The 23,409-nt window shown below is 38.4% G+C and overlaps 1 protein-coding gene across 1 annotated transcript in view; it reads right to left on the reverse strand.

The window, feature by feature from the left end:
* SPATS2 (spermatogenesis associated serine rich 2) overlaps positions 1-23,409 on the reverse strand; it is a 66,998-nt gene that overhangs the window by 8,632 nt on the left and 34,957 nt on the right. The window contains exons 5-8 of the mRNA XM_072798127.1: positions 21,049-21,310; positions 18,814-18,993; positions 15,315-15,450; positions 1,797-1,855 (exon numbers count right to left, since the gene is read on the reverse strand). Coding sequence (XP_072654228.1) covers positions 1,797-1,855; positions 15,315-15,450; positions 18,814-18,993; positions 21,049-21,310 — 637 coding nt within the window. The remainder of the gene's footprint in view (positions 1-1,796; positions 1,856-15,314; positions 15,451-18,813; positions 18,994-21,048; positions 21,311-23,409) is intronic.

Here is a 23,409-nt window from a genome sequence, read left to right on the forward strand (position 1 = left end):
GTGAGGAATGTGCCTACAAAAGTTTCTTGACACCAAGGTCCAATAGCTACAAATGATCTACTTGGTCTGGCTCCCAAGATAAAACCTATCTGCCATTTATGTCAAATTTACTTGCTTCTCAGCTACCATACTCTAGGATTCTAAGACAAAATCATAGATCCCAACATGGAGGAAATGTGTCAAGATCTCCATACATATCAGAGGACCCAATTACATAACTTTGGACAAGTCACAGTTTTTCCAAAGGACTAGTTTTTTCATTTATTGAATGAAACACAGGAAAATCTAATTACCTCATAAGGTTAATGTGAAGATCCTAGATAAATGAGTTTTAAAAACTCTAAGCTGTCAAGTACTATGAACATATAAATTAATAAAACGATTATGTGTAAAAAAGAAAAAGAAGCACCTTCTTGATAGTATTGGTAAAGGAGTAATTACATTTAGTGACATTGAGAACCAAGATTTTTAGCATGAGAGAAAGGAGATACAGATATACAATTGATGAAATTAAGTAACACTCTGTATGTCTTAATTTGATAAAATAAGATTGACCATGAATTCATAATTAGTTGAAACTGGATGATGGCAGTTAATTATATTAGCCCTTCTATTTGAAGTACGCTTGGAATTTTCTATAAAAGTTCTATTTTTTAAAAAAACATCTTCTCAAATGTAAGGATTATATCGTTTTACTAGTTCATCTGAAACTTCATCTTCAAAATAGAACACATAAGTATAAGAATGGAGTGAAATTGTCACATTTAGACATTTCAGGATATACCACTCGATTTAAATGAAATATCACCTCTGAAAAACAGTAGAGTACCTGTTCGACATTTCAGGTCAAAACTGAACTCAGCTCAGTGCCTCCTCTGACCCATGACCATAAACACAAATGATTTAATTGTGAGTCATCATCTCAACCTATTTCCATTCTTACCAGTTTGAGAGCAGGTTAAAAGAAACAGCCCTCCTAATTACAAATCTAGCATTCAACTCATGAAGGTAAAATCTGCTGCTGAAAAGCCCCAGATCAATGCCTTTGTAGAAGCTGCAATTGACATTCTCTTCTTTTCATACAGCTGTGTATCTTTTACCTAACCTTTAACAGAAATGACAAAAAACAGGTATCTGGTTTTTCGCTACAAAAACCTCACAGATTACCCAAGTTAGACTCTACTCTTTCAGAATCTTTTAGTAAGCTTTCAAGGAACCCTAGTCATGATATCCTAAAATCTTGTATCATTGACTTCCCCAACCTGACGATCACAGACACTGAGTGAAGACTGTTCTACAAATCGAGAAAACAAAGAAAGTTCTGAGGTACGTAATGACAGTAATGTTTACACTAATGTGTGGGTAACCCTGGGAAGTCTCTTCTGATTATGCCAAACATTTTTTGCCAAGTAAAAAACAAAAAAACAAAGAAACAAAAAAACAAAAAAACCAAATGGACTTGTTCAATCACTGAAAGCTACAAACAAAATAAAACAAAACCCAGGCACCTGGAAGGATACTTTCTTCCCCTAAGTTGATGCTGTGGTGGTAGATACCATGATGCAGTGGACTTTACATTCAAAGTACTAAAATTCAAAAATATTACAAAAACAGGTTCTTACAAAGTTGTTTCACTTGACAGGATTCAAATGCCAGGGCAATACAACTGCTCAAGATTGTATAAATAAATAAGTAAACTCTTATAGTGGCTGGCATTTATATGGAGCTTTTGTTATGAGGGTTGGAAGGCAGATATCTACTAACTGGCAATAGCTTTAACTACAGATCAATCTTACTTGCTTCAGCTTTCACTTTGTCCATTTCAGCAAGCAATGCAACTTCTCGATCCATTAAACTAGGAAAAGACAAAGGGAAAAAAGGTTTGATCAGAAACTCAAACAGATAAATAGCACATTGTTAACAGTGGAGAGAGACTTAGAGTTTGTTCACTAAAAGTGTACTACAAAGGAAACCTTGTGTGGACCACATAAAAATTCTGTCTCGCTCTCAGAAAAAATATTTTAAGGATTCCAATAAACAGACCTAATTTCCTTTTATTTCTATGTATTACAGTAAACCAGTAGCTAGAAATACAAGAATTGAGAACCAGTAGGTGGCAGTAGCAAGCTACAGAACAATTCTCACTAATTCTGTGCTAAAGCAAATGTCCTTATGGAAGTTACAAATTTCCACTTCATGCTCTGATGTTTTAATTTTATATTTTGGTCTATAAAATTGGACAGCTTTGCTTCTAATACATTTTACAAGGCAATACTCCTTCTAGGGCATGATAAATTTATTCACAGTAAGGATCTGTACACTCTCAACATTTTACCACAGTTGTACTAAGTCACTGACACTTTAGTCTTTTTTAAAAAAAACACTATTTGAATTCCAGTGAGTTAAAATACAGTGTAATATTAGTTTTAAGTGTGGAATACAGTGATTCAACACTTCCATACATCCCAGGGTGCTCATTACAAGTGCCCTCCTTAATCCCCATCACCTGTTTAGACCTCCCTTCCTCCCAACCCCCTTCTGGTTTGTTTTCTGTAGATTAAGAGTCTGTTTCTTAGTTTGTCTCTCTCTCTCCATTTTTTCCCTTTGCTCCTTTGTTTTGTTTCTGGTACTTTAGTCTTTAGAAGGCAAAGTAATTAAAAGACATATATACACTGTGCTGGTTTCAGGTAGGCTTTTTATAGAAAAAGAACATTAAATGGGTAATTAGAATTTTCTCCACTGCAAATGTAAATGGTTTGAAGGGACAAAAAACTTTCTATGTCCTTATAAAAGAGTCCACCGCCTTCAACATATATAAAGACAGTAGTCTGTCCTATTCTTCAACCTCTGGATACCAAGTTAATTTTCCTTACTGTATTGGTTTTATCAGTTATGAAAGAAAAAATCTACAATTTTAATGTCTACACAGACAGGAAAATGTTCTGACTCTCTTCAAATTTGCTATTCATTCTGATTTCCCCTTTTGAATAGGAATGTATCTATGGGGTTAATAAAAGATGTACTCTTGTTTATGACTGTAAAACTAATCATACATACATATATACACATACACATATATGAATACTGATTCAATTTAGCTCACTATGTAATGATGTTACCACCAAGTAGTTAATACAGAGACTACAGTGTGAGGTATACAAAAAAAGGATAAGGCAGGGTGGGGTGGGTGGTCAATCCCTCAAGGAGCAAAATCTTTTGTAGTGAAGTGCCAGAAAACATAGGCTTAATAATTATTATGCATATTAATAAATAGACTTGTAATGAAACAAATTTGGCTGGCATATTAATCCAAAAGCACCAGACTGGAGAGAAGATCCACACTCTTACAGGGTAATAATAATACTTTAAGAAAGCATTTCCCAGGGGATCCCTGGGTGGCTCAGTGGTTTAGTACCTGCCTTTGTTTGGCTCAGGGCGTGATCTTGGGGTCCTGGGATCGAGTCCTGCATCAGGCTCCCTGCATGGAGCCTGCTTCTCCCTCTGCCTATGTGTCTGCCTCTCTCTGTGTGTCTCTCATGAATAAATAAATAAAATCTTTAAAAAAAAAAAAAAAAAAGCGTTTCCCAAACCTTGGCAATATTTTGCTCCAAGAACTCTAGCAGCATTTGGAATGCCTAAAAGCAAAACAAAAGCACAACTGCGACAGGAGCTGCCAGGCCTCAATTTTGACACTACCCCTTTTCTGTTGCCGAATCACCTTAAGATGCAGACACTGTGTCCACCAGATGACAAATCTGTCTCTGGCAAAGCTGGTAAAATATTTATTAAAAGACTTCAGCAAACAAGTAAGCTTTCTGCAGCTTACAATTTTTATTATGAAAAACAAGAGTGTCATATGACATGTTTAGCAAGAAAAAAGTTCTGCACAGTCACAACCAGACTTTTCTGTGGTAGTAGGAGCCAGAAGTACATTGTGTTGGCTTTTTTCTTTTTCCCTGTAGGAATGACTAGGATCCATTTAAATAAACTCTGTTTTTCAGTGGACTCACTGGTGATCACAAGGAATTCAGAAGCAGTTACATGGACAGTCATCTGATCATGCCATGAAGAAAAGTTTACTTTTTCATGCCAAAAAAACCCCACTAAAAAGCAGTAATTGCTTCTATTTCTTGATTGTTTGTGATGTCTTGCCATCTACTGGTAACACCTATTGAGAGGTCCTGTGATGTCAGCCAAGAATTAAACAGAGGAATCTACTGGTTAACTGAGGTTGTTGGGATGCTTTCTCAGAAAAAAGCCTAATGAATATTTGCAACTTTCCTTAAATTTTCACAAGTCTTTATTGTACAAAAATGAATAAATGTTAAAATATAAATGGCAACGTTAGCTGACTGTAGTATAAGTGCTGACATTAAGCTTTTCATTGCTGAGATCTCCATTTCAAAGACATCTCAAATAAACAGACTGCCAGCTACACAACACAGCCAGGCTGCCCCACACATGAAGTCTCTCTTTGAGAAAGCCCTGAGTGACCCACATAACTTGAGTGGCCCTACTTTTTTTTTTCCTTCCAATGCTTTAATTCTTGCTCTTGTTTTAAATTCATCAGTAAAGAGTGAGCCCACAAAATCTCAGGAAACCTACCATTAACCCCCAAAAAGGCATTAACGCTATGTCTGTTCTCTATTTAAGCATACCCTGCTGTGCAGCCCTGGGCATGCCATGTACCCTCTAGGACATGTAAATAATAAACCCTATGTTTTTTACAAAGTTCTCTAATAGGCTAAGGCGTGTCTTGCAATCATAAGAAGCAGGAGGGCTGATCTAGTCATAATACAGCTTAAAAATGGGCTCATCACAAGTAATGTGGGGCCCAGGTCAGTGCCACCCAGCATCTCTGATAGCATCACCAGTATCATAGTCTGAGATTGATACAAAACAATATAATAGTAATTTTCTTATTAAAAGTACATCACAGGGATCCCTGGGTGGCGCAGCGGTTTGGCGCCTGCCTTTGGCCCAGGGCGCGATCCTGGAGACCCGGGATCGAATCCCACATCAGGCTCCCGGTGCATGGAGCCTGCTTCTCCCTCTGCCTATGTCTCTGCCTCTCTCTCTCTCTCTCTCTCTGTGACTATCATAAATAAATTTTAAAAAAATTAAAAAAAAAATTAAAAGTACATCACATAATATATTGCAATTGTGTAGAATGACCATGTTTTTAGGTCATCCATTATGTAAAGCATTTAGAAATGACATGTCATGATGCCTGCGACTTCCAAATGGTTCCACCAAAACACAACACACACACACACATTACTATCCTAGCATCTTTTTTGTATCTTTGAAAGTTTTCATAATAAAAAATTAGGGAAACACACTGTATCACCAAATAGGTAGAGAAGGTGTGGGAAGAGTTCAAAAGTGAGAAATATGTTAAGCATAAAGATAAATAGCAAAGACTTTTAAAAAATAATTAAAAACTATAGTTTACTGTAAGACAGCTTTCTAACAATGTGTAAGCTTAAGCTCAAGTTTTTCATCTGTTCCTAAGCTAAACAGCGGTCCCCGAATAGATCTGTGGCCAAGAGATTCAAAAGTACCTGTGGTTTGAAGTAAAAGTTTTTAGAGGCCATAAATGCAAGCAATGAGTCCTCTCAGAAAGTGATGAAAGACTCACTCAGAAGGTCAGATTTTCTCTTACCTTGCCAGTACATGAGGGCACTAAGTTCAAAACTGTTCTCTCAAGGTTTTCTTTATTATTTTTAAAACTTTTATTTATTTATTCATGAGCGACACAGAGAGAGAGGCAGAGACCTAGGCAGAGGGAGATGCAGGCTTCCTGCAAGGAGTCCGATGCAGGACTCGATCCTAGGACCCTGGGATCACGCCCCCAGCTGAAGGTAGATACTCAACCACTGAGCCATGCAGGTGCCCCTCTCAAGGTTTTCCTGAATGGAAACACACTGCAATAAGCATCTGATACACTGGATTCTGAAACTGCTAATGAAATTCAGCTAAATATGGCTGGAACTTTATTTAGAAAGACAGTAGGTCTTATTAAGCCTGAGCCTCATAACATATGCATAGAGAATTTCCATATCTTTTCTTCAATTATGAGAAATAGTTTTAGATGACTTGTCACTGTCACTAAGGGGAAAGACTGGTAAATGTCTGAATGTTCCGTATCTCCTTCCCTCCTTACCAAGACTTTTTACTATCTTCACATTTGCTCAACTTATTCTAAAGCTTTTATGTAATTTATTTAGTTGCTCAGAACAGTTTTTCCTATAGTATTATCATTCATATCTCTAAGACATATTGTATGTCTATCATTTGAAGCAAGTCCTTTAATCTTTTTTTTTTTTAAGATTTATTTATTTATTCATTCAGAGAGAGTGAGAGGCAGAGACACAGGCAGAGGGAGAAGCAGACCCCATGCAGGAAGCCCGATGTGGGACTTGATCCCGGGTCTCCAGGATCACATCCCAGGCCCCAGGCTGCAGGCGGCGCTAAACCGCTGCACCACCAGGGCTGCCCAAGCCCTTTAATTAATATGATTAACATGTAGATTATTGATTCTAGCTATTGCCTTCGGTATTCCTTGGTACCAAAAATTGTTAACTATCATTTGCTTATGGTTGTAGTTATATGTTGTCATTATATGTCGTTCTAATGTTATAATGGAAACACATCTCTGGCAATTTCACAGCCAATTATTTTTTTAAACATTTAATTTATTTATTTGACAGAGAACGTGCACTTGCACAAGCAGGGGGAGTGGCAGGCAGAGAAAGAGGGAGAAGCAGGCTCCCTGCAGGGCAGGGAGCCCAACATGGGGCTCAATCCCAGGACCCTGGGATCATGACCTAAGCCAAAGGCAGATGCTTATTAACCAACTGAACCACTCAGGTGCCCCCCCAGCCAATTATTTTAAGGGACAATACTCTAAACTACTCAATAATGTTAGGAAATATTTGTACTTGATTATATTTGCTGAAAACTTAAAACTTGTTTATTCTAACTCTACTAGCCAGTCAAAGCAGAAATCCAAGCAAAGCCAAAGCAAACACCTTTATTTCTCTGAAGACACTTACACTTCCCTCTTCTCATAAAAACAATCAAGAGAGAGAACCGTCAGTAGTTTTTATTGGCAGAAAATTAATGACATCTCAAGTTTTACAGAACCCCGTACTCCCAGCACTGGCCTTGGTGGAATATGGTACATATATATAGGCTCAAAACAGAAACAAAAAAACCTCAGTTAGATAGTAGCCAGGTCATCATACTGAGTTGAAAAAAGAGGTAGAATTAATTAAAAGAACTAGCTTATTAAATCAAATTTGGATCTTATGAAAATTTTGGTGGGTTCTTCCTTTTTTTTTTTTTTTTTAAGATTTATCTATTTATTCATGAGAGACACACAGAGAGAGAGAGAGAGAGGGGCAGAGACAAAGGCTGAGGGAGAAGCAGGATCCCTGTGGGGAGCCTGATGTGGGACTTGATGCCCAAACCTGGGATCACACCCTGAGCTAAAGGCAGAGGCTCAACCACTGAGCCACCTAGGTGTCCCTGGTGGGTTCCTCTTTATCAGGAGTCCTTTACAAAGCATGTAGACATGTGATTTCATATTTTAACAGTCTCAAGGAGCTTTTAAGAAGTTAGGATGTGAATATAAGCTGAACACTTGGAACAGGCCCTCAATAGATTACTTTTTTTGCTCTTTCCCAGTGGTAAAAAAAAGCATCTCAATTATAAAGTAATACTATAGACCACAGAACTTGAGGATATTTTACAATATATTTAGGAAAAAAAGAACCAGTAGCAATCTAGATTACCAAGGAGTTTATTATTCGTTTCTGGTTGGTAAGGAAAAATGGTTAGAATATTAAGCCATCTAGCCAGTAGCTGACTAGATCCTCATGTGAAACAGTATTGTTTTTTTTTTTTTTAATCCTGTCTCTAAAATTATGATAGCAATGTCTAGAGGGAGATAAAGACTGAAAAATAAAGGCAAACAGAAATACCTAGTAAGAACCAGAAAAAGGAAGCAGAGTATAGTAGAAAAGTGTCACTTAATACCAAGTATGACTTTGGGCAAATTATTTTTTTCTGTGCCCATCTTTTCTCATCTATAAAATGAGTATAATAGTACGAGTGATATTGTTAAACAGATTATAGAGGTATGTACATAAGAGCTTCTGACATACCATAACAGCTCAATAAAAGGCAGCAACAGTTATTATTCTAATTTCTGTACTCATCTTGATTCTTCAGTTTCGGCAGAATATATATTTAGTAAGATGCTTTCATATTAACTTTGGTTAATTACTATACATTCCAGATCCACTGTCTAGAAATTCTTAAATGAACACATACACACCCTAACACAGTGTAGGCAGTTATAGAGAGGTGAATCAAAGGTAACTTTATGTGAAGAGATTATATTACAAAATTACACTATGATTACAACTATTAAGATTATGTATGCATGTAGATGGGCGACACAAGGGAACACAGAAAATAAAAAATTAATTATTTGTTAAGTTGGTAGAGTTACATGACTTTTATTCCTATTTTTAAAAACTACTGTTATAATGATGGGATATATAGTAAACATAAGGAAAAATGGAACCTTAAAAACGGAAAGAAAAACAAAATTCAGATTCCTTTATCAAATGCTCCCATTTTACCTTGGTCTCCGACTTCATCCCCTATTACTTTCAACCACCGTCCCCTTTGCTGTAGCTGTGGAGTCCCTACAGATCCCTTCCGTGCCCTTGCTTAGATCAGATCTCCTAAATGCAGTGTTCTCGTCCCATCCTTTCTGCCAGTGTAAATTCTATCTGATGTTCAAGGCTTAATAATGATTCATTTCCTTTAAGAAATATTTTCTAATTGACCCCTCTCCATTGTAACTTTCCTTTAATCTTCACACCTTCCCCGCAACCAGGATCCTACCTGAAGGAGATGTGAATCACAAAATCACTGTAAGTTGTCACTTACGAAGGATGATTTAGGGCTTCTCAATTACAAAGTAACATTTGGGTGGACTATTTCTTCTTTTAGATTTATTTTTTGAACTAAAAAAAATACTTATATAGGCTCAGTCTTTCATAGGCTTAATATGGCTCATAGGCTTATATAGGCTCAATACTTTCATAGGCTCAGTCAAAATCTTGGTCCTCCTCATTCTAACCCTGTTCCATAATGACAAAATTCCTTAGTCCCTAAATTTCCTCACATAGCCTTTATAAACGCTGAGAAGGAAATAATACATGTGATTTATACATGTGCAATACAAGTCTCTAGCATTGTTCCTAAGCTTTAGTGAGAAGTGGGCTATCAATGATAAATGGGATGACAATCATGGGTTCTGGGAGCCAGAATACAGAGATTCAAACACTGAGTCTGCAACTTATGATGTCATTAGACAAACTGCTTAATCTAAGACTCACTCCCTTTTAAACAGTAAAGTTGAATTTAAAATTCCTACTTTGCAGGACAGAAACCCAGATAAATAAATCAGATAATATGACTGGATATGTTTGGTAAGTTGTAATTTTCATGTGTTACTAGTTATTTTCACAGATGGTTAAGGAGTTCAAATTTTATTTTTTTTTATTTTTTAATTATTTTAATTTTTTATTTATTTATGATAGTCACACACACAGAGAGAGAGAGAGGCAGAGACATAGGCAGAGAGAGAGGCAGGCTCCATGCACCGGGAGCCCAATGTGGGATTCGATCCTGGGTCTCCAGGATCGCGCCCTGGGCCAAAAGCAGGCGCCAAACCGCTGCGCCATGCAGGGATCCCCAGGAGTTCAAATTTTAAATTAAAGAAGATTGAAAACCATGCAAACCTAGGCCTAGTAGTATCATGTACTGAATATGCAAAAACTGAAGAATAATTTAAAGCTATGGAGTGGTATGGACATTTTTTGGTAATACATTATTATATTAGCCCATTCCTTTCTTTCTATGCTTTTCAGCAATTAATGAAAATGTTTTGGTTCATAAAATGATACCTAAGTTTTCACTATCTTTATATGGACTGTAATTTTTTTTTTTTTTAATTTATGATAGTCACAGAGAGAGTGAGAGAGGCAGAGACACAGGCAGAGGGAGAAGCAGGCTCCATGCACTGGGAGCCCGACGTGGGACTCGATCCTGGGTCTCCAGGACCACGCCCTGGGCCAAAGGCAGGCGCTAAACCACTGCGCCACCCAGGGATCCCTATATGGACTTTAAATTTAAGTATCTAAAAGCCTTAGGTAAGACTATTGGTAGCTTAACATGAGAGGAAAAGGGAAATTCAAACAAACGGAAGTAACTTTTCTAGGTGAATGAGGAATTAGCTAGGAAAAATTTCAATCTTAAGCACAAATATATTGACTTTATGTGTTGTAGAATTTCAGATTTCTTATCCATATTCACCTTTTAATAAGTATCTTCTTACTCTTGATAAAAGAGAAGTTTTTATTTAAAAGGCAAGTTGAGAGGATCCCTGGGTGGCTCAGTGGTTTAGCACCTGCCTTCGGCCCAGGGCGTGATCCTGGAGTCCCCGGATCGAGTCCTGCATTGGGCTCCCTGCATGGAGCCTGCTTCTCCCTTTCTCTGTATCTCTCATGAATAAATAAATAAAATCTTAAAAAGAAAAAAAGGCAAGTTGAGTGGGATTCCTGTTGGCATTTTCACCAACACATTATGTGACAATTGTCCAAAATAATTTACCTCCTTTAGCTTCATGTTCCATTCCCTATCCTGTTCCTTAATAGCCTAAAACCTAAGTCAACGAATACCTCCAACAATGTAAGTCAGACAAATTTTATGTATGAACAAGAAAAGTAAACTTGGGTCTAGAGATGATTACTGGATATCATCAACAAAACAGATTTTAAGTTTTATATACTGGAAAGCCTCTGATTTTATCTTCCTACAGGTTTGTGTCAGCTTTCATTTGGCCCCCAAATGAAAGCAGTTATCCGTATTAATTCCCCTAGTGCCCCATAAGGGGTAATGTAATCTTACCGCTGCAAATTTGTTAAAACACTTTTATTTTCTTTTATATTATAACCAATACAAAAAAAATAGCTTCCTAAGTGACATTAACTCCAAGCTCTGGTTCAGTGCCAAATGGAGTTAGCTCACCTGCCAATTATATCTTGAAGTAGCAACACAAGGGGCATTGAAATAAGGTAGTATAAAACCCAATCAGCCACAGAGAAGGGCACCAGCAGGAAAGTGCAGGTAAATCTCTTTCCTCAAGTTAAAATGACATGGTTGCCACGTCTGCTAATCAATCCTAAATATATAGTTCCCGGGCAGGAAACTGTTTCATTTGTCATTTATTGAAGGAGGCTCCCTTTGGCTGGGTTCCATGTCAACAGGAACTCACAAATCTCTCTCCCGGAACTGTGTTTCCTGGTTCAGGCTGGTTCTGAATAGAATCAGATCCTGTGACTAAGTAATCAGTAAGCTAAACAATCATGGAGACCAGAGGCTTATCAAAGCAAAGTTGTGATGACCTACTCTTAGCTCTTTTTTCTTTTCAAATGAGTCAATAATATCTGATATGATAATAACCCAGGGCAAAGGATTTGGTGCTTCCTCCCGGAAGGTTTAGAAGGAGTAGAAGTAGAAACCAATTACTTAGAAATATTTCCAGAAGAGTTAGAGCTTAACCTAATGTAAGTTTGGGAGAACTGGTTGGATTTAGAGAAGTATAAAGATACAGAAAAATATGTTAGGATAGAAAAGTGGCAATAACAATTATATGGAAGAAAAAAAATAACAGTTATATGGAAAAGGAAATGTGAATGTTAAGACTTGAGACAAGTAATCTGGCTGAAGTAAACATATATGTAAGAAAAACAGAAGATACGACATTAAGTTTCTGGCTCTAAAACCTAAAAGGGAAAACTCAGGATTCGGGACAAAGCATGGGTAGACTAGCAGATGAATTATCTATCTTAAAAGTACGTTGGTTATGATGATTTAGTGGACCATTCCATATTTTGCAAATGATAAAAGTGGGTGTCAGCAACTTTTGGAGGCTTTTTTTTTTTTTTTTTTTTTTTATTTATGATAGTCACAGAGAGAGAGAGAGAAAGAGAGGCAGAGGGAGAAGCAGGCTACATGCACCGGGAGCCCGATGTGGGATTCGATCCCGGGTCTCCAGGATCGCGCCCTGGGCCAAAGGCAGGCGCCAAACCGCTGCGCCACCCAGGGATCCCTGGAGGCTTTATTCTACATCTTCATTAATTCACCCCCTCTTCAATTCACAGGAGGACTGAATCTACCGATATTCCCTCTATCTCGTTTCTTGTGGCATGAAGTGACCAATCTGGTTTATGAACAGAAACATGGCTGAATATGACCACAGACAGGCAAGATAATGGATGGCTGGGAAGAGGAGTGGGGTAGTTCTCTCTATTCATGAACCTCTCCTCTCATATTTCATTTTTTTTTTAATTTTTTTTTTTTTTTAATTTATGATAGTCACACACAGAGAGAGAGAGAGAGAGGCAGAGACACAGGCAGAGGGAGAAGCAGGCTCCATGCACCGGGAGCCCGACGTGGGATTCGATCCTGGGTCTCCAGGATCGCGCCCTGGGCCAAAGGCAGGCGCCAAACCGCTGCGCCACCCAGGGATCCCTCCTCTCATATTTCAGATCTAGGTAAGTCTTACAAAGAAGCAAGGTAGAAGAATGGGAGAAGATATTTGCAAATGACATATCAATAAAGGGCTAGTATCCAAGATCTATAAAGAACTTATTAAACTCAACAGCAAAGAAACAAACAATCCAATCATGAAATGGGCAAAAGACATGAACAGAAATTTCACCAAAGAAGACATCACATAGCCAATAAGCACATGAGAAAATGCTCTGCATCACTTGCCTTCAGGGACATACAAATCAAAAAAACCCACAATGAGATACCACCTCACACCAGTGAGAATGGGGAAAATTAACAAGACAGGAAACAACAAATGTTGGAGAGGATGTGGAGAAAGGGGACCCCTCTTGCACTGTTGGTGGGACTGTGAACTGGTATAGCCATTCTGGAAAACTGTGTGGAGGTTCCTCAAAGAGTTAAAAATAGAACTACCCTACAACCCAGCAATTGCACTGCTGGTGATTTACCCCAAAGATACAGATGCAGTGAAACGGCAGGACACCTGCACCCCAAAGTTTATAGCAGCAATGTCCACAATAGCCAAACTGTGGAAGAAGCCTCGGTGTCCATCGAAAGATGAATGGATAAAGAAGATGTGGTCTATGTATACAATGGAATATTACTCAGGCATTAGAAACGAGGAATACCCACCATTTGCTTCAACGTGGATGGAACTGGAGGGTATTATGCTGAGTGAAGTAAGTCAACTGGAGAAGGACAAATACTATATGGTTTCATTCATTCAGGGAATATAAAAAATAGTGAAAGGGATTAAAGGGGAAAGGAGAGAAAATGAGTGGGAAATATCAGAGAGGGAGACAGAACATGAGATACTCCTAACTCTGGGAAACGAACAAGGGATAGTGGAGGGGGAGGTGGGTGGGGGAATGGGGTGACTGGGTGACAGGCACTGAGGGGGGGCACTTGACGGGATGAGCAGTGGGTGTTATACTATATGTTGGCAAATCGAACTCCATAAAAAAATATCCAAAAAAAAAAAAAAAAGAAGCAGGGTAGACAGTCTTAATCTCCAAAAATCAACCTAGCTGCTTGACTTTCTACTACTTTACTGATTTTGATCCTCAGGGCTTTTCTTTCTTTCTTTCTTTTTTAAATTTTATTTATTTATTTAAAGATTTATTTATTTATTCATGATAGAGAGAGAGAGAGAGAGGCAGAGACACAGGCAGAGGGAGAAGCAGGCTCCAAGTTGGGAGCCCGACGCGGGACCCCAAGCCTGCTCTAGTTCCACCTTAATTGACTGGGCCAAAGGCAGGCACCAAACCCAGGAGCCACCCAGGGATCCCCTAAAATTTTATTTATTTATTCATGACAGACAGAGAGAGACACACACACACAAGCAGAGGGAGAAGCAGGCTCCGTGCAGGGAGCCCGACGTGGGACTTGATCCTGGGTCTCCAGGATCACACCCTGGGCCGAAGGTGACGCTAAAACTGCTGGGTCACTGGGGGTGCCCAGGGTTTTTCTATTTTCAAAAAAATCCTTTACAAAATGCAAGTACCTCCCTGGAATGGAGTTATGGTTTCACTATTAGTTAACACTTAAATATAAAGTAGTTAAAACAGCTTGCCTTTTTTTTTTTTTAAGATTTTATTCATTTATTCATGATAGAGAGGGAGAGGCAGAGACACAGGCATATGGAGAAGCAGGCTCCATGCAGGGAGCCTGACGCGGGACTCGATCCCAGGACTCCAGGATTGCGCCCTGGGCCAAAGGCAGGCACCAAACCACTGAGCCACCCAGTGTTCTAAAAAAACAGAAGACTATATTTCTTCCCCCAAAAGATTCTATAATCAAATACACTTGAGAAACAGCATAGTATAGCTTCTTGTAGATTCACAGTGCACATCAGCATTGAAAAAGCAGATAAGAAGTCCAGGAGTAAAAATATTTCAAAAGCATTTTCAAACCTCTTTACCAAACCCTATTTCCCCTACAGAATACATATTAATATACTTTAAGATAGTATTATTTATTTATTTATTTATTTCTAAAAAGATTTTAAAATTTATTCATGAGAGACACAGAGAAAGAGGCAGAGACACAGGCAGAGGGAGAAGCAGGCTCCCTGCAGGAGCCCAATGTGGGACTTGATCCCTGGACCCCAGGATCATGCCCTGAGCCAAGGGCAGACGCTCAGCCACTGAGCTACCCAGGCATCCCAGGTGAGTATTTTTTAGAACACAGTTAAAGAATACAAAATTAAAACAAATCAATGACTAATAATAAGGCACAAAAGAGATAATTATGGCAGGTTGCATTAGGAAGGATGACAGGAGGCAGGTAAGCAAAGAGGTCTTTCCTACTTCATTACTTTGTTCAAACTCATCATGTCATTTGTTGCAGGTTCCTGGTTTAAGAGACAGACCCTGAAGTAAGGATGCAAGACTCATAATTATTTGTCCTTTTCCAAACACTATCAACCTCAGACCCATTCCTAGAACATAATGAGTTCTCTGTACCACTGATTTCTATACTGTGACCAAAAGGAGTTGAATGAAGCAGAAAGCTAAATATACCATAGGACTTCTAAGTTTCTCCCTACTATAAAGAACAATTAAGAGACAGGAATTAAAGAACCTGGTGAAGGGCTGCCCATCTTCATAAGTGATCCTTTTTGTGCCAATGTGATCCAATGCAACTTAACTTACCAGCTCTGCAACTCAGCAAAAGCTTGTTTCATTTTCTTAATGGAAGCATCCATCTCTTCTTTAACTACAACTCGATACCGTGCAAGAGACACTGTGCAGCGCTGGAGGTCTTTCACAGACTTTTCAATATTGGAACCTTGAGGGAAAAAACCCAAGGATTAATATTAAAAAAAAAAAAAAAAAAGGAGCACAGATAACTTGAAGGGTAGATATGAACACCCACACATGTAAAGTAACAAATGTCACGTGGACTAAGAATGTTCCCTGAATGGCCACCCTCCTCAACAAAAAATTGATGTTTTCATAGATTAAAAAAAAAAAAGTATCCTAGCCAAGATGGAGTAATAGGAGTTGGATTTATCTCCCTGTTTTAAATAACACATACACAAAGACAAAACATATGAAACTAGGTTTTTATACAACAGGCAGTAGGCAGTACTTTTTCCCTGAGAAAACAGAAACAAATGAAGGGAGGCCTATGACTGCCCCAATTTACTGCCATGAAAGTTTCCAGGCTGCAACGCAAGGAGGAGAAATCCTAATCTAATTGAGGGGACAGAGTTGAGAACTGGAGAGGCCCAGGCGACTAGAATTCTAAAGGCAGAATACGGGATCCCTGGGTGGCGCAGCGGTTTGGCGCCTGCTTTTGGCCCAGGGCACGATCCTGGAGACCCAGGATCGAATCCCATGTCAGGCTCCCGGTGCATGGAGCCTGCTTCTCCCTCTGCCTATGTCTCTGCCTCTCTCTCTCTCTCTCTCTGTATGACTATCATAAATAAAATAAAATAAAAAAAAAGTTTAAAAAAAAAAATAAAGGCAGAATACTGGAGAGGAGAGCTACACAAAGATGAGGAAACTGTAGAGATCACAGAGCATTATGAATGCATTGGGGTGAGGAAACTACCTGAGACAGGAAAAAGAACCACTGGAAAGGAACAGAGAGAACAATCTCAAGACTTCACCCAGGCCACAAATAGTTTATGTTCACACCAGCCAGAATGGGATACCAGTAGAGCACTTGGAAGGGTACTGCCTCAGCAATGAGGCAAAATTAGCTCTAAAGGCTGCTCTAGTTCCACCTAACAAAGCTTTTTAAAAGCAAGCCCCAAACTGTTACCAAATAACAGTCCCAGAAGAAATCCTAAGAATACTTAAATAGGGCGTCTGGGTGGCTCAGTCAATTAAGCATCTGCCTTTGGCTCAGGTCATGATCTCAGGGTCTTGGGATTGAGCCCTGGGTCAGGCTCCCTGCTCAGTGGGGAGTCTGCTTCTCCCTCTCTCTCTGCCCCTACCCCTGCTCTCTCTCACTCAAATAAACAAACAAAATCTTTAAAAAAGTACTTAAATAAAACAAAATATCTAGCAATCGACAAAGAAAAATTCACGTCTGGCATCCAAGAAAAAATTACTAGGCATACAAAGAGGCAGACAAACATGACCCACAGTGAAGAGAAAAATCAACTAACAGAAGCAGATTCAGAAATATCACAGATGTTCCAGGGGCACCAGGAGGCTGGTGCCACAGGAGGGAACTCAGGCAGCTTCCCACCCCTCGTAGGTGCCCCTGTGGGCTGCCGTGCTGCCCACCTCCCAGCGTGTGTGCTGCCAGCTGATTCTGTTCTCCACGATTCAGCGCCCCACCCTTGGTGTACTTTAAAAGGAGTTTTGTGTGATTCTCCCAACCCCTTCATTTGCGTTAAATTGTGTAATACTGATTTAAGGAAATAAACCTTTGGAATTGAAAAAAAAAAAAAAAAAGAAATATCACAGATGTAAAATCAAGTAAACAAGGACATCAAAACAGCTAATATAATCAGATACTGTATGTTCAGGAAGGCAGAGGAAGGCATAAACATGTTAAGGAGAGACATGGATGATACTTTAAAAAACCCCCAACTGAACCTCTAGAGATGAAAAAAGACAGTGTCTGAGATGAAAAATACACTGGATGGGACAAACAGCAGATTAGAAACTGTTAAAAAAAAAAAAAAAGAGTAATGAATTTGAAGATGGCAACTTCAGAAACTGTACAAAATGAAATAAAACACAGTGAGCAAAAAGGCTAAAAAAATAAGTATTTGAATAGGTACTAAAGTTTCAAAACTCTCTAAATGACAGGATTTAGTAGAATATAATTCACCATGCAGACATTACAAAATTCTCTGTAGTACAGTGTGAAGCATTATATGTGAATAAGCCAATTTTGTAGATAAAGATGAAATATACTTAACCTACCCAACATATTCTAACCAGTTTCCAAGAGTTCTACTGACCTTTCTATATTCACCAATGTCAAAGTTACATATACAAACTGAGAGGTGGAATCATGGATCTAAGAAGTTTATAATGTGCCAAGATACACTTTTTCAACTTTTAAAAAAAATTCCTTCTCATTTTGATTTCTTTCCAAATCTACTTAAAAGCTTTCAAGTCTCATCCTTTTATTTTTGTTTGACTATTTTTGATGTGCTTTTCTACACCAAGCTGAGGGTTATGTTAGATTTAAAAGGAAAGCTTCACTAATTAAACTTAGCTTGTGTGGAATAAATAATTCAATAAAGAGCTACAGGTTACGAGTATCTTTTACATTTCTATGTTTCATTTGTTTAGTGGAGTGGACCACCATGCTTAGATGTATGACACTCAGAGAGGCTAGTATCTTTAACTGTTTCATTGTTAACTGATTATTTAAATGATTATTATAGTTAAAAAAAAAAAAAAGCAAAGAGCTACCACCAATCAATGCTGAGCACTTAAGAGGAAATGATCTTGTTTGAAGCTAGAGTCCGACCGATATTAGTGAGAGCATGAAATTATGACGAAAAATGAAAATATTTCTTTAAAATGTCATGTCAGAGATAGCAGTGGTTTTTCCTGGTAAGTCAACCAGGAGATAAAAATGAAGGAAACGGTACAAAAATGTTGCAATAAAGCAAATAAAAGAAACAAGTTAATGTTAACAGAAGAGTTATCTGGGGGAGCATCTGGGTGGCTTAGCAGTCTGCCTTTGGTTCAGGTCGTGATCTGCCTGTTTCTCCTGCCTAACAGGCGTCTGTACACTTTGAATTTTTCCATAAACTGGTCCTTGGATCATTAAATCTTTAGAATTGTTAGGAACCAAGGTCCTCCTTTCAATTTTTCCCTAATTCCAACTACCTTTCAAGTTTGCTCAAATTTGTGGGTGGCTTCATCCCCTCCACTACTCGACATTTAGTCCCTATGTTAGCTTGACATCACAGAAGTCCTGAAATCAACATCAGTCCAATAAATTACAAACTAGTCATGAAAAAAAAAATACTATCAAACTCCAACTGTGCACATGGGAGTCAGAGAGGGGTAGTTACTGCGTTAAAAAAAAACAAAAAGAAAAAAAAAACACAGAAAAAGTATTACCTGCTACTATCTTGAGACCTTATCTGTGGGAACAAGGAGATAATTTGCCCTCACTAGTCAAAAACAGATTTTTTTTCTTCCTCTCAAAGGCAGCCTTCTGATTTACCTAGCTTTTTGTTGGTGGATGAGAGTGGAACATCTTCCATCCCCAGATTGGAAAACTGCAGTGCTGTGGTAGGCCTTGAAAGAGATTTGGCAGCATTCCTATTTTGCTGAGAATTCTGAGTAGACTGCATAGTCAAAGACTTGGGCTCAAAATCAGAGATGCCATTCTCCAGCGTGGATCCTGTCAAAGAAAGAGTCCAGAATTTTAAGAGTAAAATTTAGGAGTAGATCAATCAAGCAGTCTTAAGTATAAACAAATAAGAAAGGAAAAGTGTTTCAGGCCAAACTATGCCTCTTAAAGGTTGTGAAAAAAACAACTGACAAAATAGAACAAAGAACAGAATCAGCTGGATGAGGCTATGAGTAGTGTCTGGCTTAGCCCTAAACTGTATTCTGGATGAAGATGACAAGTCTATGGTAACTGCTAGATAAGTTAGTTTCTTCCCTGTATCTTGGTAGCTCTGGGCACAAAGAAGTGAAGAGAGTCAACAGCACTATTTCTGATAGCTTCTGTAAGTTATGTTGAGGAAAAAAGAGTTTTACACTGTTCCAGGGAATGAAGAATTTTTAAAGCTTTAGGAAAAGGGCAAAGAGTTAGGAAATAAGAGGAGAGCTCGCTCAGAAAAAAATGGAAGCCATGGACTGTCTTCGGTTTGTCTGAGGTCAGTATAGGTGCTATATTTTTCTCTTTTTGTGTAAGCAAACTAATCAATTAAAGAACTTCTAAGAAATACAGAATAATTCTTAAATTCTCATTACACTGATAAGGCTAGCAGCAACAGAGCAAGGGGAAATGGACTAACAAACAAGTAATTAAAACACCAACCTTAAAAAGAGATATTTCCAGAGTGCCTGAACGGCACAGTCAGTTTAGTGTCTGACTCTTGGTTTCGGCTCAGGTCATGATCTCAGGGTTTTGAGATCAAGCCCGATGTTGAGCCCTGTGTTGGGTTCCACACACAGCATGAAGTCTGTTTAGGTTTCTCTTTGGCTATCTTTGTGCCCCTCCTGTACATGAGCACCCCACCAAATAAATCAATCTTTAAAAAAAGTAGAAGAGCTATTCCCAATATTCATCAAAATGGTGGGCAAATAATGTGCCCACCACATTATGATATGTGAATTTACAACTAACACTAAGCTTAAATCTTTATTAGAAAACAAATGTGGGCCTATAAAAAACCAACAGTCTACTTCTGAAAGCCATGGAATTACAGTTATTACTATATACTCCTCATTGTGTTTCTTGGAATAATATCACTGACATCAACTCATCATCGTCATTTTCCTTAGTAAGTAAGCAATTAAAAAAAAAATCTTAAGGTTGGGACATCTGGGTGGCTCAGCAGTTAAGCATCTGCCTTCGGCTCAGGACATGACCCTGGAGTCCCGGTATCAAGCCCCGCATCAGGCTCCCTGCATGGAGCCTGCTTTTCCCTCTGTGTGTCTCTCATAAATAAATAAATAAAATCTTTTTAAAAAAAATCTTGGGCAGCCCCGGTGGCTCAGCGCTTTAGCGCTCCCTCCAGGGTGTGATCCTGGAGACCCAGGATTGAGTCCCACGTTGGGCTCCCTACATGGAGCCTGCTTCTCCCTCTCCCTCTCCCTCTCATGAATAAATAAATTTTTTAAAAAATCTTAAAAAAAAATCTTAAGGTCATCTTCTGTAATCTCTAACTACTAAAGGATTATTAAGTTAGATTTCCACAAGACTTACTTAAACTAAAATTAAAATACGAGACAATAAAGTAAAAATTGTTATTTTTCTTGGCCTTTGATAATTACAGTTGACCTAATGTGGGAGTTGGGGCACTGATACCCTTGCAGTTGAAAATCTATATGTAACTTTGACTCCCCCAAAACAATATCCTACTGTTGATCAGAAGCCTTACCAATAACATATAAAGTTGATAAACACATATTTATACTTTATATTATATTCTATATTCTTACAATAAAGTCAGCCAGAGAAATATTAAGAAAGTCATTAGGAACAGAAAAACATATTTATATTACTGTATTGTATTTTTTAAAAAAATCCACATGTAAGTAGACTTACACAGTCCAAACCATGTTGTTCAAGAATCAACTATACAAAATGTGACTCTTTCACATAAAAAGCAACAAAAACTAAAAAGTAAAAGACTAAAACTAAATGTAATTTATTGATTGCTTTCTCAACTAGGAAGCCCTAGTTGAGTATTTTTCAACAGAATGCAACTTTTAATAAACTCACCTGTTCTATCCAGCATATCTGGTGTGGCAGACTCAGGATCTTCCAATTCTCTGGCATCTATTGAAAGTATCTCCATACCCTCACTGAGAGAGTCCACAGACTCAGTATCATTGATGGCACCGTTGACATGGTAACCATTAATACCACCTTTCTCTGAAGAAGGTGCAGACTGTTCGTCTTGAATGGAAACCGATTTACTGGAATCTGGGATACTGTTACTTGGTTCTGCTGCAGGCTTTGGTTTGCTTTTCTTCTTTTTGTTCTAATGATTATTAAAGATTTGAAAAAGAGAAAAGAAAAAGAAGACCTCCCCCCCCCCGCAACCCACAGAGGTAACACTAGCCATCTAAAGATAATCAGTGTTATCCATTTCTCATATGCTCTTCTGGATATTGAAGACATTTTTATATATGTTGAGCTACTGACTGAAGTAACTATGTAAAATGCTTTGGATGAACTCAAACACATAAATATAAAAATTTACACGTGGTAAAACCCACCATAAGCAAAATCAAAACATAAATTTTAAAATGTGAAAAAATATATCCAACTTATACACAAAAAACTAAATTTATACAGAGTTCTAACAAAAACCAAGAGCTAAAAATGGTATAGGATGTAAACATATCCTATGACGTGCAACCTCAGTCTAATAAGAGACATAAATTAAAAATGCACTGCAGAGGATTCTGGGAAGATGACAGAGAAGGAAGCACCAGTCATCTGTCTTTCTAGACAGATATTACATTGGCAGAATCTGTCTGATTTAACTATTTTGGAACTCTGGAGTCTGTTGAAGGCTTGCAATTTGATGGTGAAAACCTGGATAGTAAACTATGGTTAATTTCAGTCAGCATCAGCTCCTGGTATAGAAGCAGTTACCCTAGGATACGGGCAGCTGTGCACCTGTTCTTGGGGGAAGCTTGCACAAATTATGGGAGTCTGGGTAGACAAAAAGAACCCTCTTCTCCAAATACTAGGGATCTGTGCTCTGATCACTGACTGCTGCTTTTGACCACAGAAGTGCAGAGGAAGAGGTAGGCATCCATTGTTGTACCTCCTCCCATGGTTGTACCTCTTTCCATTGTTGCAAGTCCCACCCCTCTTTGGCTGAGTGACTTTCAGGGGAATAGAAAGAGCAGTGCCCCAGAAAACTAACAATAACCAAAAATAAGCAAACGCTGAGGAAGAGGGGGAATCTAATTTCCAAAGTTAACACATTGTTAGATTCAAATGTCTGATTTTTTTTTTTTTCTTTTAAAGATTTATTTGACAGAGAGAGACAGCACAGGCAGGGGTAGCAGCAGACAGATGGAGAGGGAGAAGCAGACTCCCCATTGAGCAGAGAGCCTGATGAGAGGCCAAACCCCAGGACCCTGGGATCATGACCTGAGCTGAAGGCAGACACTGAACCAAATGAGCCACCCAGATGCCCCTTAAATATCCAGTTTTCAACTCAAAATCACAAGGCATAAAAATCACACAAAAAACAAGTTTAAAGAAAAAAAAATCAACAGAAACAGCCGCTGAAAAAGATTTGTTGGCAAATACATTAAAGACTAAAACAACTGTCTTACTGTTATCTATAGAAAACAAACTGATGGTTACCAGAGGGGAGGTGGGTTGGGGGGATGGGTGAAATAGGTGATGGCAATCAAGGAATACACTTGTAATGAGCATTGGGTGATGTATGGAAGTGTACTGTACCCCTGAAACTAATATTACACTGAATTTTAACTAACTGGAATTTAAATAAAAACTTAAAAGAAAGTAAAATAACTGTCTTAAAGATGCTCAAAAAAATAAAAGAGGGCAGCTCGGGTGGCTCAGCGGTTTAACGCCACTGCCTTCAGCCCAGGACCTGATCCTGGAGACCCCGGATCGAGTCCCACGTCGGGCTCCCTGCATGGAGCCTGCTTCTCCCTCTGCTGCCTTTGTCTCTGCCTCTCTCTCTCTCTCTGTGTCTCTCATGAATAAATAAAATCTTAAAAAAAAAAGAAGAAGAAGATGTGGAGAAAATCAAGAAAACAAAGTATGAGCAAAATGGAAACACCAATAAAGAGACAGGAAATCCAAAAGAAGTTAATAAAGAAATGCTGGAGCTGAAAAGTACAATAACTGAAATTTTTAAATTCATAAAGGGATTCCAAGGAAGATTTCAGCAGATAAGAGAAAAAATAATAAGTAAACTTGAAGACTGGAGAATGGAAATTGCTGAGTCTGAGGAACAGAAAGAAAACATTGAGGAAAAGCAAAGAGAAGGTGACTGGGTGGCTCAGTCGGTAGAGCATGCAACTCTCAACCTCAAGGTCATGAATTCAAGCCTTAAATCACATGCAAGACACTGTGGTACTCTATATA

The sequence above is a fragment of the Canis lupus genome, chromosome 25 (assembly GCF_048164855.1).
Source record: "Canis lupus baileyi chromosome 25, mCanLup2.hap1, whole genome shotgun sequence".
Lineage (NCBI taxonomy): Eukaryota > Metazoa > Chordata > Mammalia > Carnivora > Canidae > Canis > Canis lupus.